Here is a 17,692-nt window from a genome sequence, read left to right on the forward strand (position 1 = left end):
AAAAAAAAAAAAAAAAAGAGTCAAGGCTTAGTAAATATTCCTGAATTCCTGAAGGGGTGAAGAAAGGAAAAGGGTAGGCGGGGGTCTAAACCAGAGCACGAACCCTCAGAGAATGTCAGCTCCAGGCTCCGGGGGACAGTCCTTTAACCATCCCAAAATTAAGCACGCTGGGAGCTGGAGTCACATCAGTGAACAAACGAACAACGGTTCTGGTTCCTACTGACTGATAGCAGAGTCAAGGGCCTCTCACTCTCCGGGGAGCCCCTTTCCTTCCTGGCTGCGGAGGGCGGAGCCCGAGAGAGAGACGCATGAGCAATGCAACGTCTGCCTTAGGCCCGGAACTTTGGTGCCTGGGCGCAGCGGCGCACCCGGACCCGGAACATTCTCAGGCGAAAATGTCTCTTGCGTGCGTGGGCCGGAAGTTGGTGTGCGGGGCCCGCCCGGCGGTTGACAAGTCCGAGAGAATCAGGATGGAGGCCGTGGCGACTGCGGCGGCGGCGAAGGAACCCGATAAGGGTGAGATCTTGGTCACGCGGAGGCGGCGGGTGGGTGCGGCTGCGGTGTCTCTAGGAAATGATTCCCCCAGGAACGCAAGGAGGACTCGCTTTAGGAGGACGCCCGGCCCCCTCAGCCTTACCGGTCCTCTTCACCACTTTGCCCGGATTATCCCCTCCCTTGTCGGGGGCTGACCTCCATTCCTTCCTCCCTAAATTAACCTCTTCCCAGTTCCAGACCAATCCTTTCCATGTCCCTGACTAACTCGTTTCCTTACCAGGCAGTGAGTTAACAGAAACCTCTCTATCCCGGCCTAATTTCCGCACTGCTTCAGACCAGCCCTTCTCAAATTACCTCCTTCCCTATACCACGCTGAGCCTTCCCTCGCTCTAGACGAATCCTCCGACTTTTCCAGGCTAAACTTCTACCTGCCTCATGCAAACTTAACTTATCCCAATCTAACGATTCCCTCATTTCTTTGTAACTCGCCTTTCCCCCAAAGCCCGAAATCCAGCCAGGCTCCTTTCAAAGTCTTTAGTCAATTTCTGTGCTTCCCCACAACCTTCAAAGTAATCCGATGTCGGGTGAGATGTGGTTGGAAGGGTGGCTCAACCACCACTGGCCAAGAATTGGTTATTGTGGAAACCAGATGGAGATGATCGGTATATGGAGGTAGGGGGAGAGGTGTCGTTGTACTTTCTACGTTTGTGTGCGTTTGAAATTTTTTTTTTTTTTTTGAGACGGAGTCTCGCTCTGTCGCCCAGGCTGGAGTGCAGTGGCGCGATCTCGGCTCACTGCAAGCTCCGCCTCCCGGGTTCACGCCATTCTCCTGCCTCAGCCTCCCGAGTAGCTGGGACTACAGGCGCCCACAACCGCGCCCGGCTAATTTTTTGTATTTTTAGTAGAGACGGGGTTTCACCGTGGTCTCGATCTCCTGACCTTGTGATCCGCCCGCCTCGGCCTCCCAAAGTGCTGGGATTACAGGCGTGAGCCACCGCGCCCGGCTGAAATTTTCTAAAGATAAAAAATTTAACCTAAAAAAAAAGTCTTAAGGCCTGGTGCAGTGGCTCCCACTTGTAGTCCCAGCACTTTGGGAGGCCAAGGCAGAAGGGTTGCTTGAGCCCAGGAGTTTGAGATCAGCCTGGGCAACAGAGAGAAACCTGATCTCTACAAACATTTAAAAATTAGCCAGGCCTGGTGGCTAGGGAGTAGCTAGGACAAGCTACTCCAGAGACTAAGGTGGGGAGTGTCACTCGAACCCTTTGAGATTGCAGTGAGCTAAGATTATTACACCACTGCACTCCAACCTCTGCAACAGAGTGAGACTTGAGCCCAGGAGTTTGAGACCAGCACTGGCAGCATAGCCAGGCCCCATCTCTGCAAAAAAATTTAAAAATTAAGGCCAGGCCCGGTGGCTCACACCTGTAATCACAGTACTTTGGAAGGCCGAGGCAGGAAAATCACCTCAGGTCAGGAGTTGGAGACCAGCCTAGCCAACATATCGCAACCCCATCTCTACTAAAAACACAAAAATTAGCCAGGCGTCGTGGTGTGTGCCTGTAATCCCAGCTACTTAGGAGGCTGAGGCACCAACCGGAATCACTTGAACCGAAGAGGCAGAGGTTGCAGTAAGCAGAGATCGCACCACTGTACTCCAGCCTGGGTAACAACAGAGCAAAACTCTGTCTCAAAAAAAAAAAAAAAAATTAGCCAGGTTTGGTGGTGCATTCCTGTGGTCCCAGCTACGCAGGAGGCTGAGGCAGGAGGATCACTTGAGCCCAGGAGGTCGAAGCTGCAGTGAGCTTTGTTTGCACTATCGCACTGCAGTCTGGGCAACAGCGCAAGACCCTGTTTCAAAAAAAGAAAAAAAAAATCTGTTTCTTGGCCCCATCTGTCTCCTTCAGAGAGTCATGTACACTTGGTCTCCATTTCCTCTTCTCCTGCTCATGACTGTCTGACTTTTCTCCTAAGAAACTGCTCTGATTAGGGTCCCCACTGACTTCCTCCATGTTGTTCAATCCAGTCACCTCATTCAGGTTGGGTTTTTTTTTTTTTGGAGAGAGTCTCACTCTGTTGCCCAGGCTGGAGTGCAGTGGCATGATCTCAGCTCACTGTAACCTCCGCCTTCCAGGTTCAAGTGATTCCTGTGCCTCAGCCTCCCAAGTAGCTGGGATCACAGGCGCCTGCCACCATGCCTAGCTAATTTTTTGTATTTTTAGTAGAGATGGGGTTTCACCGTGTTGGCCAGGCTGGTCTCGAACTTCTGACCTCAAGAGATCCTGCTGCCTCAGCCTCCCAAAGTGCTGGGATTACAGGTGTGAGCCACCACACCCGGCCCATTCAGGTTTTTTTCTTACTAGACTGGACTAGAATTAAATGCTGTTGACCCTTCCATCCTTCTTGCATGTTTTCCTTTGATTTCTGCAACACCACAGTGCCTGATTTCCTGCCTGTCTCTCGGGCTGCTCCTTCTCAGCCTGACTTTGTTTCCCAGGGGTGCTGTAACAAAGTACCACAAACTGCATGGCTTCAAACAACAGAACTTTATTCTCTCATAGTTCTCAAGGCCAGAAGACTGAAGTCAGTGTTGCTAAACTGAAATCCAGGTGTCTGCAGGGTCGTGCTCCCCCACAGGCTCTGGGAGAAAACCCATTTCTTGCCTCTTCCAGCCAGTGGTGGCTTCTGGAATTCCGTGGGTTTTGGCTACATCACTCCAATCTCTACTTCCCCTTTTGACATTGCCTTCTTTTTTTTTTAAGACAGAGTCTCGCTCTGTTGCCCAGGCTGGAGTACATGATCTCGGCTCACTGTAACCTCTGCCTCCGGAGTTCAAGCAATTCTCCTACCTCAGCCTCCTGAGTACCTGGGACTACAGGCGTGCGCCACCCCACCTGGCTAATTTTTTTGTGTTTTTGGTAGAGCGCTATGCCATGTTGGCCAGGCTGGTCTTGAGCTCCTGACCTCAAGTGATCTGCCCACCTCGGTCTCCCAAAGTGCTGGGATTACAGGGGTGAGCCATTGCAACTGGCCTCTTTTTTTTTAAGGTAACAGTAATGGGCTCCAGGGATTAAGATGTAGCTATCTTTAGCACAGCCAGTTTTTAGCTTCAGAGGCATGTCCTCCACGCATCCGTGCAGTGCTTTTTCCTGGACCCTCTTATCCCTCTTCCACTCCCCCATCCCTACCTCTCATTTCTCTTGGCTTTGGTTCTTGTCTTGACTCTGATGCCAACCACAGCTCTGTCTCCAGCCCAGCATTTCTCTCCTGAGGAGTCTGGAGGCCCGTGTGGCAGCAGTTGGACCATTCCCCTGGATGCCTCCCTTACCTCCCAGCACGTCAGCCCCGTGGCTCCTCCACTCAGCCTCCTGACATCTTTCCAGTTCGCTCACTCATGATCCTGTTCCTTCCTCCACAGCCCCTGCCCAGCTCAGTCTTCAGCTGCATCAGTGATTTAAATCCTCCCTGATACACACTACACATGTAACGTCACCCGTGACTTCTCTCCTTCCCAACCCAGCCACGCTGCCTAAAGGAGTTGTCTCTATATTCTGTCTTCACGTATTTCCTGCTTGCCACAGGCTTGCTCCCTCCACTCTTGGGAAACAGCTCTCACTAAGGTTTGCCCAGCGCTCCGCTTTCCTGTTTTCCTTCCATTTTTTTGAGACAGAGTCTTAACTCTGTCACCCAGGCTGGAGTGCAATGGCTGATCTCGGCTCACTGCAACCTCTACCTCCTGGGTTCAAGCGATTCTTGTACCTCTGCCTCCTGAGTAGCAGGGATTGCAGACACCCGCCACCATGCCCAGCTGATTTTTGTATTTTTAGTAGAGACAGGGTTTCACCACGTTGGCCAGGCTGGTCTCGAATTTGTGGCCTCAAGTGATCTGCCCACCTCGGCCTCCCAAAGTGCTGGGTTACAGGCGTGAGCCACAGTACCCAGCCACCTTTCCTGTTTTCTTTGCCTGTATTATCGTTGATCCTGACTATCTCCCATATCAGACTGGGTGCTCCCTGAGGGCAGGAGTCGGACTGGATTCATCCTATGGATCCTCAGCATTGCCTGACTTAGGGTCTCTCAGAGATTTACAGTTTTTTGTTTGTTTGTTTGGCTTTGTTTTATTAGACAGAGTTTTGCTCTTGTTGCCCAGGCTGGAGTGCAATGGCACAATCTTGACTCACTGCAACCTCTGCCTCCCGGGTTCAAGCTATTCTCCTGCCTCAGCCTCCTGAGTAGCTGGGATTAGACATGTGCCACCACGCCTGGCTAATTTTGTATTCTTAGTAGAGATGCGGTTTGTCCAAGTTGGTCAGGCTGGTCTCGAACTCCTGACCTCAGGTGATCCAGCTGCCACAGCCTCCCAAAGTGCTGGGATTACAGGCGTGAGCCACCGCGCCCGGCCTAAGATTTAGAGTTACTAAAGAGTGGTTGGGTGAATGCATGAATACGTGAGATAGTGAATTAATGATTTAAAGAATTGAGTGGATCAATAAGTCAGGCCTCAGGGCCTTTGCAGTAATTGTTCTCTCTGCCTGGAATTCTCTTTTTCAGGAGATCTCATGGCGTAATCCCTCACCACCTGAGGTCTCTAATCAAATGTCAGGTTTTTTGTTTTTTTTTTTGGCAAAGCCTTCTCTGAGCCTTCCATTTAAAATTGCAGCCTTGGCCAGGCATGGTGGTTTACACTGTAATCTCGGCACTTTGGAAGGCTGAGGCAGGAGGATCACTTGAGGCCAGGAGTTCAAGACCAGCCTGGGCAACACAGCAAGACCCTGTCTCTACCAAAAAAAATTAAACTTAGGCCGGGTCCAGTGGTGCACGCCTGTAATTCCAGCACTTTGGAAGGTCGAGGTGGGAGGATCGCCTGAGCTTAAGAGATGGAGACCATCCTGGGCAACCTAGTGAGACCCTATCTCTACTGAAACTTTTTTTTTTTTTTAATTTAAAGATTGGCAGGGTGTAGGCTGGGTGCAGTGGCTCACGCCTGTAATCTCACCACTTTAGGAGGCCAAGGCGGGTGGATCACAAAGTCAGGAGTTCGAGACTGGCACAGCCAAGATGGTGAAACCCCGTCTCTACTAAAAATATAAAAATTAGCCAGGCATGATGGCAGGCACCTGTAATCCCAGCTGCTTGGGAGGCTGAGGCAGAGAACTGCTTGAACCTGGGAGGTGGTGGTTACAGTGAGTCGTGATTGCACCCTACACTCCAGCCTGGGTGACAGAGCAAGACCCTGTCTGGAAAATAAAATTGCAGCCTCCTCCACCTCCTTCCCTCTATTTTTCCGCATAACTCCCGGAAACACCTACCACATTATGCTTTCGGTAATTATGTTGCTAATTGTTTGTGTCCCCTACTAAAATGTCAACTTTTGCTCACTGTGGTTTCTCTAGTGCCCAGAACAGTGCCCAGAATATAGTCAGTGCCCAGTAAATGTGAGCTGAGTGAGTGACTAAGCCCCCAGTCCCTTCCCACACTCCCACCTCTGAACTAACAAATCTCTCCTTTCCTCAGGCTGCACAGAGCCTGGACCTGGGCACTGGGGTGAGCTGAGCCGGACACCAGTCCCATCTAAACCCCAGGACAAAGTGGAAGCAGCTGAGGCAACACCAGTGGCCCTGGACAGTGACACCTCCGGTGCTGAAAATGCAGCAGTGAGTGCCATGCTGCACGCTGTAGCCGCCAGCCGCCTGCCTGTTTGCAGCCAGCAGCAGGGTGAACCTGATCTGACAGAGCGTGAGAAAGTGGCCATCCTGGCCCAGCTGTACCATGAGAAGCCACTGGTGTTCCTGGAGCGCTTCCGCACAGGCCTCCGTGAGGAGCACCTGGCCTGCTTTGGCCACGTGCGTGGCGACCACCGTGCAGATTTCTACTGTGCTGAGGTGGCCCGGCAGGGCACTGCCCGGCCCCGCACCCTGCGTACCCGCCTGCGTAACCGGCGCTATGCTGCCCTGCGAGAGCTGATCCAAGGTGTGGGGGCCAGATGGGTGAGAGTGGGTACAGATGGGGAGGGAGGGGAGACTGAGGCAGAGGGAATTAGAGAAAAGAATACAAAAGCAGAGGCAGGGGTCTTGAGAGAGAAGTTTTGAGACAGAGATAGGGACACAGGAAGAGACTGAAGCAGAAATGTAAAGTAAGGTAGAGAGATAGGGGTCCAGGGAAGAGAATAGGACAGACAATGAGAGTAGATCAGAATTTAGTGGATGACAGAAGCGGCATTTCAGATTGGTAGGCTGAGGACACAGTATACAGTGCTGTGATAATTGGTCATACCTAAGGAACAAAACATGAGATCCCTACCTCGTACCATATACAAAGGCATCAGGGGAAACCAAAAGGAGTATGTGCATGACCTTGGGGACACAGAAGCCTTCTGAACAAGACACACTGTGAAAGCCATGAACGGAAAAAAAAGATAGCTTTTTGACCATGGCATAATTAAAGCATCCTTGTGACCACAACACCAGAACCAAAGTTAAAAGATGAGAGTGAATGAAGCAGAGAGTGAGTTAAGTTGTCATTAGGGAGAAGGCACAAATTATAGAGAGGTTCATAAAGAGAGTGAGAGGCTGGGCACGGTGGCTTATGCCTGTAATCCCAGCACTTTGGGAGGCCAAGGCGGTCAGATTACTTGAGCTCATGAGTTCAAGACCAGCCTGGGCAACATGGCGAAATGCTGTCTCTACAAAAAATACAAAAATTACTGGCCGGGCGCGGTGACTCAAGCCTGTAATCCCAGCACTTCGGGAGGCCGAGACGGGTGGATCACGAGGTCAGGAGATCAAGACCATCCTGGGGGAACACGGTGAAACCCTGTCTCTAAAAAAAAAAATACAAAAAACTAGCTGGGCGAGGTGGCAGGCGCCTCTAGTCCCAGCTACTCGGGAGGCTGAGGCAGGAGAATGGCGTGAACCCAGGAGGCGGAGCTTGCAGTGAGCTGAGATCCGGCCACGGCACCCCAGCCTGGGTAGAGCGAGACTCCCTCTCAAAAAAAAAAAAAAAAAAAAATTACCTGGGTGTGGTGGTGCCCTAGCTACTCTACAGGCTGAGATGGGAGAATTGCTTGAACCTGGGAGGTGGAAGTTGTGTGAGCTGAGATCCCGCCACTAAGCTCTATCCTGGGCAATAAAGCCAGACTTTGTCTCAAAAAAAAAAAAAAAAAAAAATGAAACACAGATGTGGAAATGAGGATGAAGAAAGAAGGAAGATGGGCCAGGGGCACGGTCGCTCAAGCCTGTAATCCCAGCTCTTTGGGAGGGCGAGGTGGGGGTGGACCTGAGGTCAGGAGTTCCAGAGCAGCCTGGCCAACATGGTGAAACCCCATCTCTACTGAAAATACAAAAAAATTAGCCAGGCGTGGTGGCAGGCACCTGTAATCCCAGTTACTTGGGAGGCTGAGGCAGGAGAATCACATGAATCTGGGTGGTGGTGGTTGCCAAAAAAAAAAAAGAAGGAAGATGAATGAGGTGGGGGTAGGTGACAGAAACTGAGAAAAGCAGGAAAGATAGAAAGATGGAGATAAGAGAAGGAGAGGGATCCAGAGCCAGGGTGGGTGATAATCCAAGTTGGGGAGAAGGAGGGATAGAAACTGAATCTGCTAGAGGCTGGGCGCTGTGGTCACACCTGTAATCCCAGCACTTTGGGAGGCTGAGGCGGGCGGATCACTTGAGATAAGGAGTTCAAGACCAGCCTGGCCAACATAGTGAAACCCCGTCTCTACTAAAAATACAAAAAAAAAGTAGCCGGGCACTGTGGCAGGTGCCTGTAATCCCAGCTACTCAGGAGGCTAAGGCAGAAGAATCACTCCAACCCAGGAGGCAAAGGTTGCAGTTAGCGGAGATCATGCCAACTACACTCCAGCCTGGGCATCAGAGTGAGACTCCATCTCAAAAAACTGAATCTGCTAGAGGATGCCAGAAACAGCTGAGGGTAAGAGAGCTGGCAGGAGTTGGGAAGCTGAGCAGGACAGGGACAGTCACAGCCTACAGTGCTGCAGAGGCCAGGAGTCTGAGCAGTTTTTTTGCCCTGGGCTCTGAAGACAGGGCTAGGACCAGTGGAGGGCAGGGACCAGGGCAAGTTTAACTGTTATCTGAGGGACAGAGTCGCTCCTGCAGGAACAGGCAGCCAGGGGTGATGCAAGGAACCCAGGTTTTGGGGCAGTGGGGAAGCCAGGCCCACCAAGGGGTTGCTGCAGAGAGGAGCACTTGAGAGGATGGATCTGGGGCCTTCCACCACCAGGACGACCTGGCTTTCTCAGGGATACTCACATGGGCAGATGCCCCACCTGACCTGATCCCTTGCACATACATGCCAGATCCATGTGGATGTATGCACACACACGCTTCACAGTGCAGGCATGTCCACTGCCAGCCAGACTGGGGCCCTACAAACAGGCGCGCAACCTAGAGACACACAACCTCTACTGCATTGTCCTGCATGCTGACACCCAGACAGACAGGTGTCCATGGGCATATGCTAGGCCTGACGGGAGATGTGTGTGTACATGGGCCATGCACACATCATGGGCAGGAGCTTGCGCATCGTGCCTTGACATGGTTGTACATGAGCTCCGGACCATCAGAGCCTCAGAGGCCAGGATGTAGCCAGGTCTGCCTGTGCACACACATGCTTGGATGCATGAATACACAGGAAGATACAGGCCGGGCCACACACACACTCAGGCGCCTGCACGAGTAATCATGTGCACATGACCTCAGGTGCCTGCATGAGTACTCGCGCACACCTCAGGTGCCTGCATATTTGCCTGTGTTTTTGGGTGTGTGCACATCATCCCACAAGCATGATCACACGCATACCTACCTGGACACGTCTGCTCAGTTGCTCACCCCATGCCCACCCTGTCTTTCCTCTGCAGGGGGCGAGTACTTCAGTGATGAGCAGATGCGTTTCCGGGCCCCCCTGCTATACGAGCAGTACATCGGACAGTACCTCACCCAGGAGGAGCTCAGTGCCCGCACCCCAACCCACCAGCCCCCTAAGCCCGGGTCCCCCGGGAGACCTGCCTGCCCACTCTCCAACTTGCTGCTTCAGTCCTACGAGGAGCGGGAGCTTCAGCAGCGTCTGCTCCAACAGCAGGAGGAGGAGGAGGCCTGCTTGGAGGAAGAAGAGGAGGAGGAGGACAGTGATGAGGAAGGTGAGGGCCAGTAGCAGGGAGACCCCAGATTCCAGACACCCCAGCCCCAGGCTTGTCTGTCTCCACCTCATGGCAGCAGGCTGGGCCCCCAACCTGCAAAAGCCGACATTGTGTCCCTCTCCTGCCTGGCCTGATTCTCCCTGTGTGCCATTCCAACCGCTGCAACATCCCCACCCCCCACTCCAAGACACCAAATGACCCCTCGCCTCCAGGTCTGCTCAGGCTGTTCCCTCTGCCAGGAATGCCTCTCCTCCCACCCTTTAGGTCTCAGATCCTGACCTGAGGATACGGTCACTGTATGGTCATGTGTTTTATGTGTGTCCCTGGAGGACAGGGACCTGGGCCATCTCTGTCACTGCTGTGTTCCCACAGCCACTCAGCACAAGGCTGGCGCAGGAGCAGCAGCTCTCTGTGGACTCTGTTCAGTGCCTGCCCGAGTGCACCCGCATTCACACCCCCTCTGCTCTCCCTCTGCAGACCAGAGGTCAGGCAAGGACTCGGAGGCCTGGGTCCCCGACTCGGAGGAGAGGCTGATCCTGCGAGAGGAGTTCACCAGCCGCATGCACCAGCGCTTCCTAGATGGCAAGGATGGGGACTTTGACTACAGGTGCTCCTGTGCCCCCACCTTCCCATCCCCTATCCCAGCATCCCACGGCCTTTGGCCACATGCAGAACCCTTAACCAAACTGTGGGGGCCTCCCTTCGTGGAGCTAGAAGGCCCCAAAACAGTTCCAGGATGTGTGGTTGAACAGCCAAAGGAAGAGACGGGGTGACCTTGGACTAGCCTGGTCTATCTCAGACCCTCAGTCTCCTCACCTCTAAGGCAGGGGGTGGGCAGGGATGACATATAGCTCAGTATCAATGAAACCCTGAAACACTTCCCTCCTGACAAGTGGCAGAGGCTACTACCCCAAGTCTACCTAGGAAGCCCAGCCTCTTCCGCTTGACCTTGGACCTCCTCGTGCTGCAGGAAGTAACCCCTGGCAGGGTTCATGCCCAGCATGGAGGGGCCTGTGCTGGCAGCCCCCACAGTTACAGTTGTTCATTTCTCCAGTAGCACCCCAGGGCTGAGACATGTGAGCCACCTGCTTTGGAAAAGGACCCAGAAGAGTGATGTGTCAGTCAAAGATTGGTTTTGTCATTTAAGGTAGTTTTGCCTTGTGGTCCCCAACACTGGGCCCAGCAGCAGAGCACCCTCCTTGGTTTCACATCCAGCCCTGATGACATGTGAAATGTGTGACCACACGTAGGCAGACCCTACGTCCGTCCTGAGCGGGGCTCATCAGGAAAGTGGGAATTGTGATTGCCACTGCCATGAGGCCCAGCCATGGTCACTGGAGCCGCCTCCCGTTCTGGGATCCCCAGCTCTTGAATGGAATCTGGCTGCTCCACTTCCAGCCAGGCAGGCCTGCTCAGAGCCCCAGTTCCTGCATGCAAAGTGGTGAGCAGAGGGCCTGGACCACAGGGACCCTCAGTCAGCAGGCATCACTGCTGTTCCCAAGCCAGGGGCCCAGGAGGAAATTGGGGGTGGCAGGGACCACAGTGTATCGCCTCGGGAGGGCAGCAGTGGTTCCGACATGTCCCCCATCTGTGCATTCAGTTGGCATGTGCTGAGCGTCTGTGATGTCCACAGGCTCTGGGGATAAGGCGGGAACCAAAACCAGTGAGAGGCTTCCTGCCTGGAAAGGGGTCCCACTCTAGTGAGGAAGATCTAGAATCTTCTAGCACTTCATAGTGATTGGGCCATGAGGAAAAGTGAAGCAACAGGCGGGGAGTGACAGGGTGGCTAGGGAAGGCCTCTCTAAGTGGGTAACAGCAAAGGCCTGCAGGAAGTGGGGGGAGGAGCATTCCTGGCAGAGGCCACCGTAGGTGCCAGAGCCCCCCACAGCATCGAGGGGCAGAAGGGGCTGGAGCAGTCGCAAGGGGTCACGGGGGTAGGAGATCTCTGCGTGGCCAGATCAAGCTAGGCTTGGTGACCCAAGTGAGTGCTACTGGGTTTACTTGCTGCCTTAGGGCATGGGCAGCTGTCCTGCCTGTGGTCAGCTCTGGCTGATTCCCAGCCTCTGTCCACTGGAGGGCAGTAGCAAGCCCCCAGTGATGATGTCAAAATGTCAAAATGCCATGGGGGCAAAATCACCCCCAGGTGGTTCTCTGTTGAGAGCCACTGCCTGCTTGAGAATGTAAGCCCGTGTGTCGCCACATTTTACAGCTTTTTAAGAAAAACTAGAGCTTTGGGGTTTTTTTTAGACAGGGTCTCCTTTGTCACCCAGGCTGGAATGTGGTGGTTTGATCATGGCTCACCGCAGCCTTGACCTCCTGGCCTGAAGTAAGCCTCCTGCCTCAGCCAACTGAGTAAGCTGGGACTACAGGTGCTTGCCACCACGCCTGGCTACTTTTTCAGTTTTTTTTGTAGAGTCAGGGTCTCCCTATGTTGCCCAGGGCTCCAACTGCTGGGCTCAAGCCATCTTCCTGCCTTGTCCTCCTGTAGTGCTGGGATTGCAGGCATGAGCCACCATGCCCAGCCCAGAGTTTTTGTGCAGACTCTGATTGGAAAATGTTTCCTTGAGTTTTAAACCCTGAGAATTATAAACACCATCCCCCTTGGGAAGGTCAGCTCTGATGGCTGCCAGCACATGGCCTTTGACATCAGGGTGCCCCAGGCCTTTGACCTGGGCATCCTAGGGTCCCAGAAAGACCCAGTCCTTGACAGCCTCCTCCCCCTGCAGCACAGTAGACGACAACCCCGACTTTGACAACCTGGACATTGTGGCACGGGATGAGGAGGAGAGGTACTTCGATGAGGAAGAACCTGAGGACGCGCCCAGCCCAGAGCTGGATGGGGACTGATGGCTGCCACCCTTCCCACCGCCTGCCCTATCCCTGACCCCAGCAAGGCAGCTGATTCCAGGCCGGCTCAGTGACCCTTTCTCTAGGGGGACACCAGGGCAGCGTCCCACAACCCACGCACACCACCATCTCACTGGGTCTAGTCTCATCTCAGACAACCCCCACCCCTTCTGTTTCTGGAGTTCCTATCTTTCTCCTGTCTCCCACCCTGTCTCCTGCCTCTGTCTTTGTTGGTGTCTGTCTGGCCTTCTTTCTGTCTCTCTCCCTACCCCCGCTCCCTCTTTCCAGTGCTCTGGCTGGCTGTCTCTCCCTTTCTCCCCCTCTCTCTCTGCCTTAGGCTCTGTCTCCACCGCAGGGCCCAAGGTGAAAGTCCTCCCCTTGCCGGAGGCCAGCTGGCAGGGCCTTTCGTGGCTGGAAGTGGCCAGTTTGGTTCCGGTGCTGACCCCTGGGCCCCAGCGCGGCTGCCTTCCATGCTGTCTGTCTCCCCCTCTCTGTTTATGTCTGCCTTGTGTCTCACACTCAGAGCCTCCTTGCTTCTGTTAGGTTCCCATGTCTCCTGCCTCACTCTGGGCCTCTTCTTCTTTCTGCTTGTACATTTCCACCTCTCTAGGCCTCTGCTGTCACTGTCCCTCTCTATCTGTCTCTCAGCCTTTATCTCTGGGTTTTGATCCCCTGCTCCAGGCTCTGCGCCCCTTCTTCCCCCTTCCCTCAAACCTGGCTGCTATAGGCAGCAGAACCCTGACCACTGAGTAATGCAGCCCCAGGGGAGGGAGGAGACCCCAGGCAGGGAGGCTAGGGGCAGCTCTCTTCTCTCCCCAGGACCCAGGCTGGGAGTCACGGGGCCTGCCAGCTTGAGTGTAGAGGGAGAGGGACTCTACCCCTCTCAGCCCCACCAGCCCCCCTCTGCCCAACCACAATTTTCCCTTCATCCGCCTTCCTCTCCCTCTGCTGTTTACACTCCCCAAATGCGCACAGGCTGTTATCATGGGTCCTGAGTCATCCCACACACAGCCTGCCCCAGCGTCCCTGCCCCCAGCTGGCCGCAGGGCCCGCCCCATGGAGCCCCCTGCCGCCCTGGGCTAATGGGAGCCAGATGGCCGCCTGGTGACTCAGCCACCGTGCCTGTGGGAACCCAGGCGTCCCGCCTTCCCATGCCCCCACACCCAGCTCCTGCTCCCCCAGCAGACACACATACAGAAGGGCCTGGCCACTGTTGAGGGGGCGCACAGGCCAAGGGTCAGCAAGATGGGGCCTAGGGACTCCTCATGCCTCTGAGATGGAATGGTGGTATCCTGCCGTGGCTGAGCCTGAAGGACCCTCAGAACTGCCTCCTGGAGCCCACGGTTCCTGACCTCTGAGCCTCAGCTATGTCCTCTGGGTCAACCAGAATTAGAGCCAGACAGGGAAAGTGAGAGCTGGACGGAGGCAGACAAGATGTTCAGAGCAACTATTAAAGAATGAAAGCCTCTGCTACCGAGCACTTCTGTCCTCTGCCAGGCCCGAGCTAAGTGCCTGACACCAGGTTGGATCCTCAGCCCTGTGAACTAGTGAAATGGGTCAAGGGAGGCCCAGAAAGATGTTGCTTCCTCAAGGGCACTCGGCTATCAGAGGCAGAAATGAAACAGGAACCCAGGCTTGGAATCACGAAGGTCCTAGAAACCACCCAGCTGTCTGGCCTGTCAGGTGTCAGGGCCATCCAGAGTGGGACAGCATTGGAGGGACAAGTGTGCACGCAGATGTCCTCAGACAGGAAGGTTTGAGAAGGGTCAGATGGCGGGCAGGCCTAACAAACGTTCCGTGCTAGCCACTGTCCCGCACACAGACGAGATCCGGTCATCTTGATTCAGAGATCGATCCCCGAATCACTGCGTTGTCTCAGCAGTGCTATGCGCTAGGCACTATCAATGTCACTCCTCTATTTCCCAGAGGAGGAAGCGGCAGCTAGACTCCAGGACCTTGGCGAGATGAGAGCTGTGTGTCTCTTACCTGCCTGTATTTGTGCCCCATTTGTAAGAGCAGAGGGCCTGGGCCACGGGAAAGGGGTCAATCCTTGGTGATAGGCACATTTTTGACCAGTGTATCACTTGGTCATTAAATTTGTTTACGATATACTTTGCAATACGTAAATTTGTTGTGTAGGTTTTTAAAAAGCAATGAGAGACACAGAAATTGAGTCAGAATTAGGGTTAGTCAGATGGTCAAGACGTGAGCGTCTAGCTGACAGACAGAGGTGGAGCCGGTCCCAGGGACAGGGATTAGATGGGGAGACAGGAAGAGAGGTGGAGACAGAGTGGGGCAGGGATGGCGGGAGACACACCCCCTGGTCACAGCCTCTGAGACCTGGGGGTGGTGGGCCCCCAGGGCGGGCGCCTCCCATCCCCCTCCCAGTTCTCCTGGGGTCGGGATAGGCGGAAAGGCTGAGTCAGGGAGGGCGGGCCCCGCTGGGAGAGAGCCCCTAGGTGGGCATCCGGCCTCCACCCCCGTGTCTCCTGTCCGTCTGACAGGCCCTGGCCTCCTTCGCTGGCCTGGCCGCCACCCCGCCCCCCACGTCTGACACCTCCATGCGTCCTGCCAAAGTGAGCTGCCTCCCTGCACAGTCCCCCTCCAGCTCCAGTCACTCCATCCCTCTGTCCCTAGTCCCTTCTCCCTGCTTCTCTGCATTTCTTTCCAGCCTTCTGCCTTCCTCCCTCGCCGCCACTACTCTGTCTTCTCATTCTGTCTCCGCACCTCTGGCTGTCGGTGTCTCCCCGTGACTTTCCGTCTCTCCTCCCTCTCCTCCGTTGTTTTTCCCATGCCTCTCCCTCCCTCCCTCCCTCCCTCCCTCCCTCTCCTCCCCACCTTTTCCACTCCGTGTCCCCAGCCATTCTCCATCTCATTCTCAGCTCCTGTCACTTCGTTTCCCCGTCCCTTTCTCTGCTGGAGCCTCCCTCTGGGGGCTCTGTCCTCCCCTCACTTTGCCCTTTCTCTCTCCCTGCTGTGTGTCTTGGCCTGCCCCCCCGTGCCCCTTATCTCCTCTGTCTCCCACACTCTGGAAAGCCCAGCTGGGATATCCAGGTCGGAGCCTCACTGGCAGCCCCTGGAAGTCCAGAATGAGGGGTCACTGCCTCTCGCCCACCCAGAAAGGGCGCAGGAGGGGGCAGCAAGATTGCGGGGCCTGTCTGGCCAGAAGGAAATGTCTGTGCTGTGGCCTGGTCACCCCCGCCCCCAGGACCTGCTGGGCTGCTGCCGCCCCTGGGCCGGGGCTGAGGCCGAGTAAACACAGCAAACACAGCCGCCGGCAGCCTGGGATATTTATACTGAGGCTGGGCGTGGGTCCAGTGCCCACCACAGCCCCTGCCCTGCCCTGCTTTGCCTGCTGCCACAGCCAGCTCCGAGCCAGCGTGGCACCAGCCGGCAAGGGGACGCGCCACAGACACAGCCTGCGCTGGGTATGGAGGCCAACAGGCACTGGGCGCTCACGACGCAGGCGGCTTCATGGATGTACCCTGTTCCCCTCCCCTGAAAACACCAGCACACAATGTGGACCCACACTCGCAGCCACTTGGGAACACACATCCACCCCTGCTGAGAACCTGAGAATGCGAAATGCCCTCAACGGTGATGCAAAACAGACCCACACAACTCCACATACTGCAGTCACCAGCCTGCATGTGGGAACACAGCACGCAGACACCACTTAGCACCTGCTCACAGCACTCACAGCTGGGAACACCAGTCCCTGAGACGAACACACACAGCCCCGAAGTACAGCCCTCCCTCACACACACACCCCCAGAACCACAGGAAGCATGCTGGATGCACACCACGTAGACAAGCATGCTCAGAATACCAGCCACACATGCACTGATCACAGTGCAACCCAGGAACAACTCACAACTCACCCACCTCATATGTAAGAAACACACACACGGCTGGGCGCGATGGCTCACGCCTGTGTCTCAGCACTTTGGGAGGCCGAGGTGGGCGAATTACGAGGTCAGGAGTTTGAGACCAGCCCAGTCAACATGGTAAAACCCGATCTCTACTAAAAATACAAAAATTAGCCAGGCATGGTGGTGGGTGCCTGTAATCACATCTACTCGGGAGGCTGAGGCAGGAGAATCCCTTGAGCCTGGGAGGCAGAGCTTGCAGTGAGCCAAGATTGTGCCATTGCACTCCTGCCTGGGCGACAGAGCAAGACCCCGTCTTACACACACTCTTACACACACACACACTCCCCTCTCCTGGAAAAAACATCACTCACAGATCGATTAACATATGCAGAAAACACCACATTTCAAGTCAAACTTACACTAAAAAATGCACAAATTTACACCCAGAAGAACACTGAAGATGTTGAGAAAAATATCAAACACACAGTATGCCCCAGATAGATGGCCGACTTGGAGAATCAAACAGTGCCAGAGCATAAAACCCACAGAAAATACAACAGCTTGCCCAGCAGAAATACAAAACGCAGACGCACACCCCAGAAATGCAGCGCAGCCACAAACACACGGAGCGAACACGTGCTGGGGACACACACAGACAAGACCATCCATACCAAACAGCATACAGGCCCCCAGAACACCCATGCCAGATGCAACTCACACCACAAAGCTTGGAATCACACACACACAATAAGGTCCTGAACACACACAAATCCACACTGGAACCTCAAACACTCTGCATATCCAGAGATTGAGGAGGAAGGGGCTTTCTTTCACCCCCCAACCTTCCCACTCCCCCTCGGGGACCCGGGTCCCAGGCCCGTCTTGGGGGCCGGGGGGAGGGGGCAGGAAGGCCTAAGCTGGCCTCCCCCAGCGGCTTCCTGCCCCACGGGGACTGCACAGGAAGCTGGGGCTCCAGCCGGAACCCAGGCTCCCCCCACGACTTCCCTCCGTGGCCCCGGCTGCCTGCAGAGGCAGGGGCGGGGCGGGGGAAGGGAGCGGGGAGCCCCAAACCCCCTGCCCTGCCCCTGCGGTCGGCCACGGGTGGGGGCAGACTTGTCCCGACGGGGCTAAGCCACCCATCGGGCCTGGGTGCCAGGGTGGCAGGGCAGGGGCAGTGCGCACGCGGCCAGGGGAAGGTGCTGAGCCCACAGTTTCCCCTCCCCACCCTGTGGGGCTCTGCCAGCTCACCCGGCAGCCCGGGGCAGGTGGGCGGGGTGTGTCACGAGGGCGTGTCGGGCAGGCCGACCACACCGCGAGTGTGCAGCCA

General features: G+C 55.1%; 1 protein-coding gene across 4 annotated transcripts; it reads left to right on the top strand.

Annotated features, from left to right (window-relative positions):
- Nucleotides 1-424: 424 nt before the first annotated feature.
- Nucleotides 425-14,602, top strand: CCDC97 (coiled-coil domain containing 97). Of its 4 annotated transcripts, none has more exons than XM_074023679.1 (6): nt 425-516; nt 3,259-3,505; nt 6,007-6,462; nt 9,368-9,646; nt 10,124-10,253; nt 12,373-14,602. In XM_074023679.1, the coding sequence occupies exons 3-6, from the start codon at nt 6,156-6,158 to the stop codon at nt 12,491-12,493; spliced, it is 837 nt and encodes a 278-aa protein (XP_073879780.1). In that variant the 5' UTR covers nt 425-516; nt 3,259-3,505; nt 6,007-6,155; the 3' UTR covers nt 12,494-14,602. The 4 variants fall into 4 exon arrangements, with proteins under 4 accessions (XP_073879780.1, XP_073879779.1, XP_005589393.3 ...); XM_074023678.1 differs by having other exon boundaries at nt 3,415-3,505; XM_005589336.5 differs by lacking the exon at nt 3,259-3,505.
- Nucleotides 14,603-17,692: the final 3,090 nt, after the last annotated feature.

The sequence above is a fragment of the Macaca fascicularis genome, chromosome 19, assembly GCF_037993035.2.
Source record: "Macaca fascicularis isolate 582-1 chromosome 19, T2T-MFA8v1.1".
NCBI lineage: Eukaryota > Metazoa > Chordata > Mammalia > Primates > Cercopithecidae > Macaca > Macaca fascicularis.

Bases quoted from the DNA above. Each gene is read 5' to 3' on its own strand.
- CCDC97 (XM_005589336.5), top strand. From the start codon at position 471: ATGGAGGCCGTGGCGACTGCGGCGGCGGCGAAGGAACCCGATAAGG. The intron at 6,463-9,367 runs GTGTGGGGGCCA...TTTCCTCTGCAG, and splicing joins CCTGCGAGAGCTGATCCAAG to GGGGCGAGTACTTCAGTGAT. The intron at 9,647-10,123 runs GTGAGGGCCAGT...CTCCCTCTGCAG, and splicing joins GGAGGACAGTGATGAGGAAG to ACCAGAGGTCAGGCAAGGAC.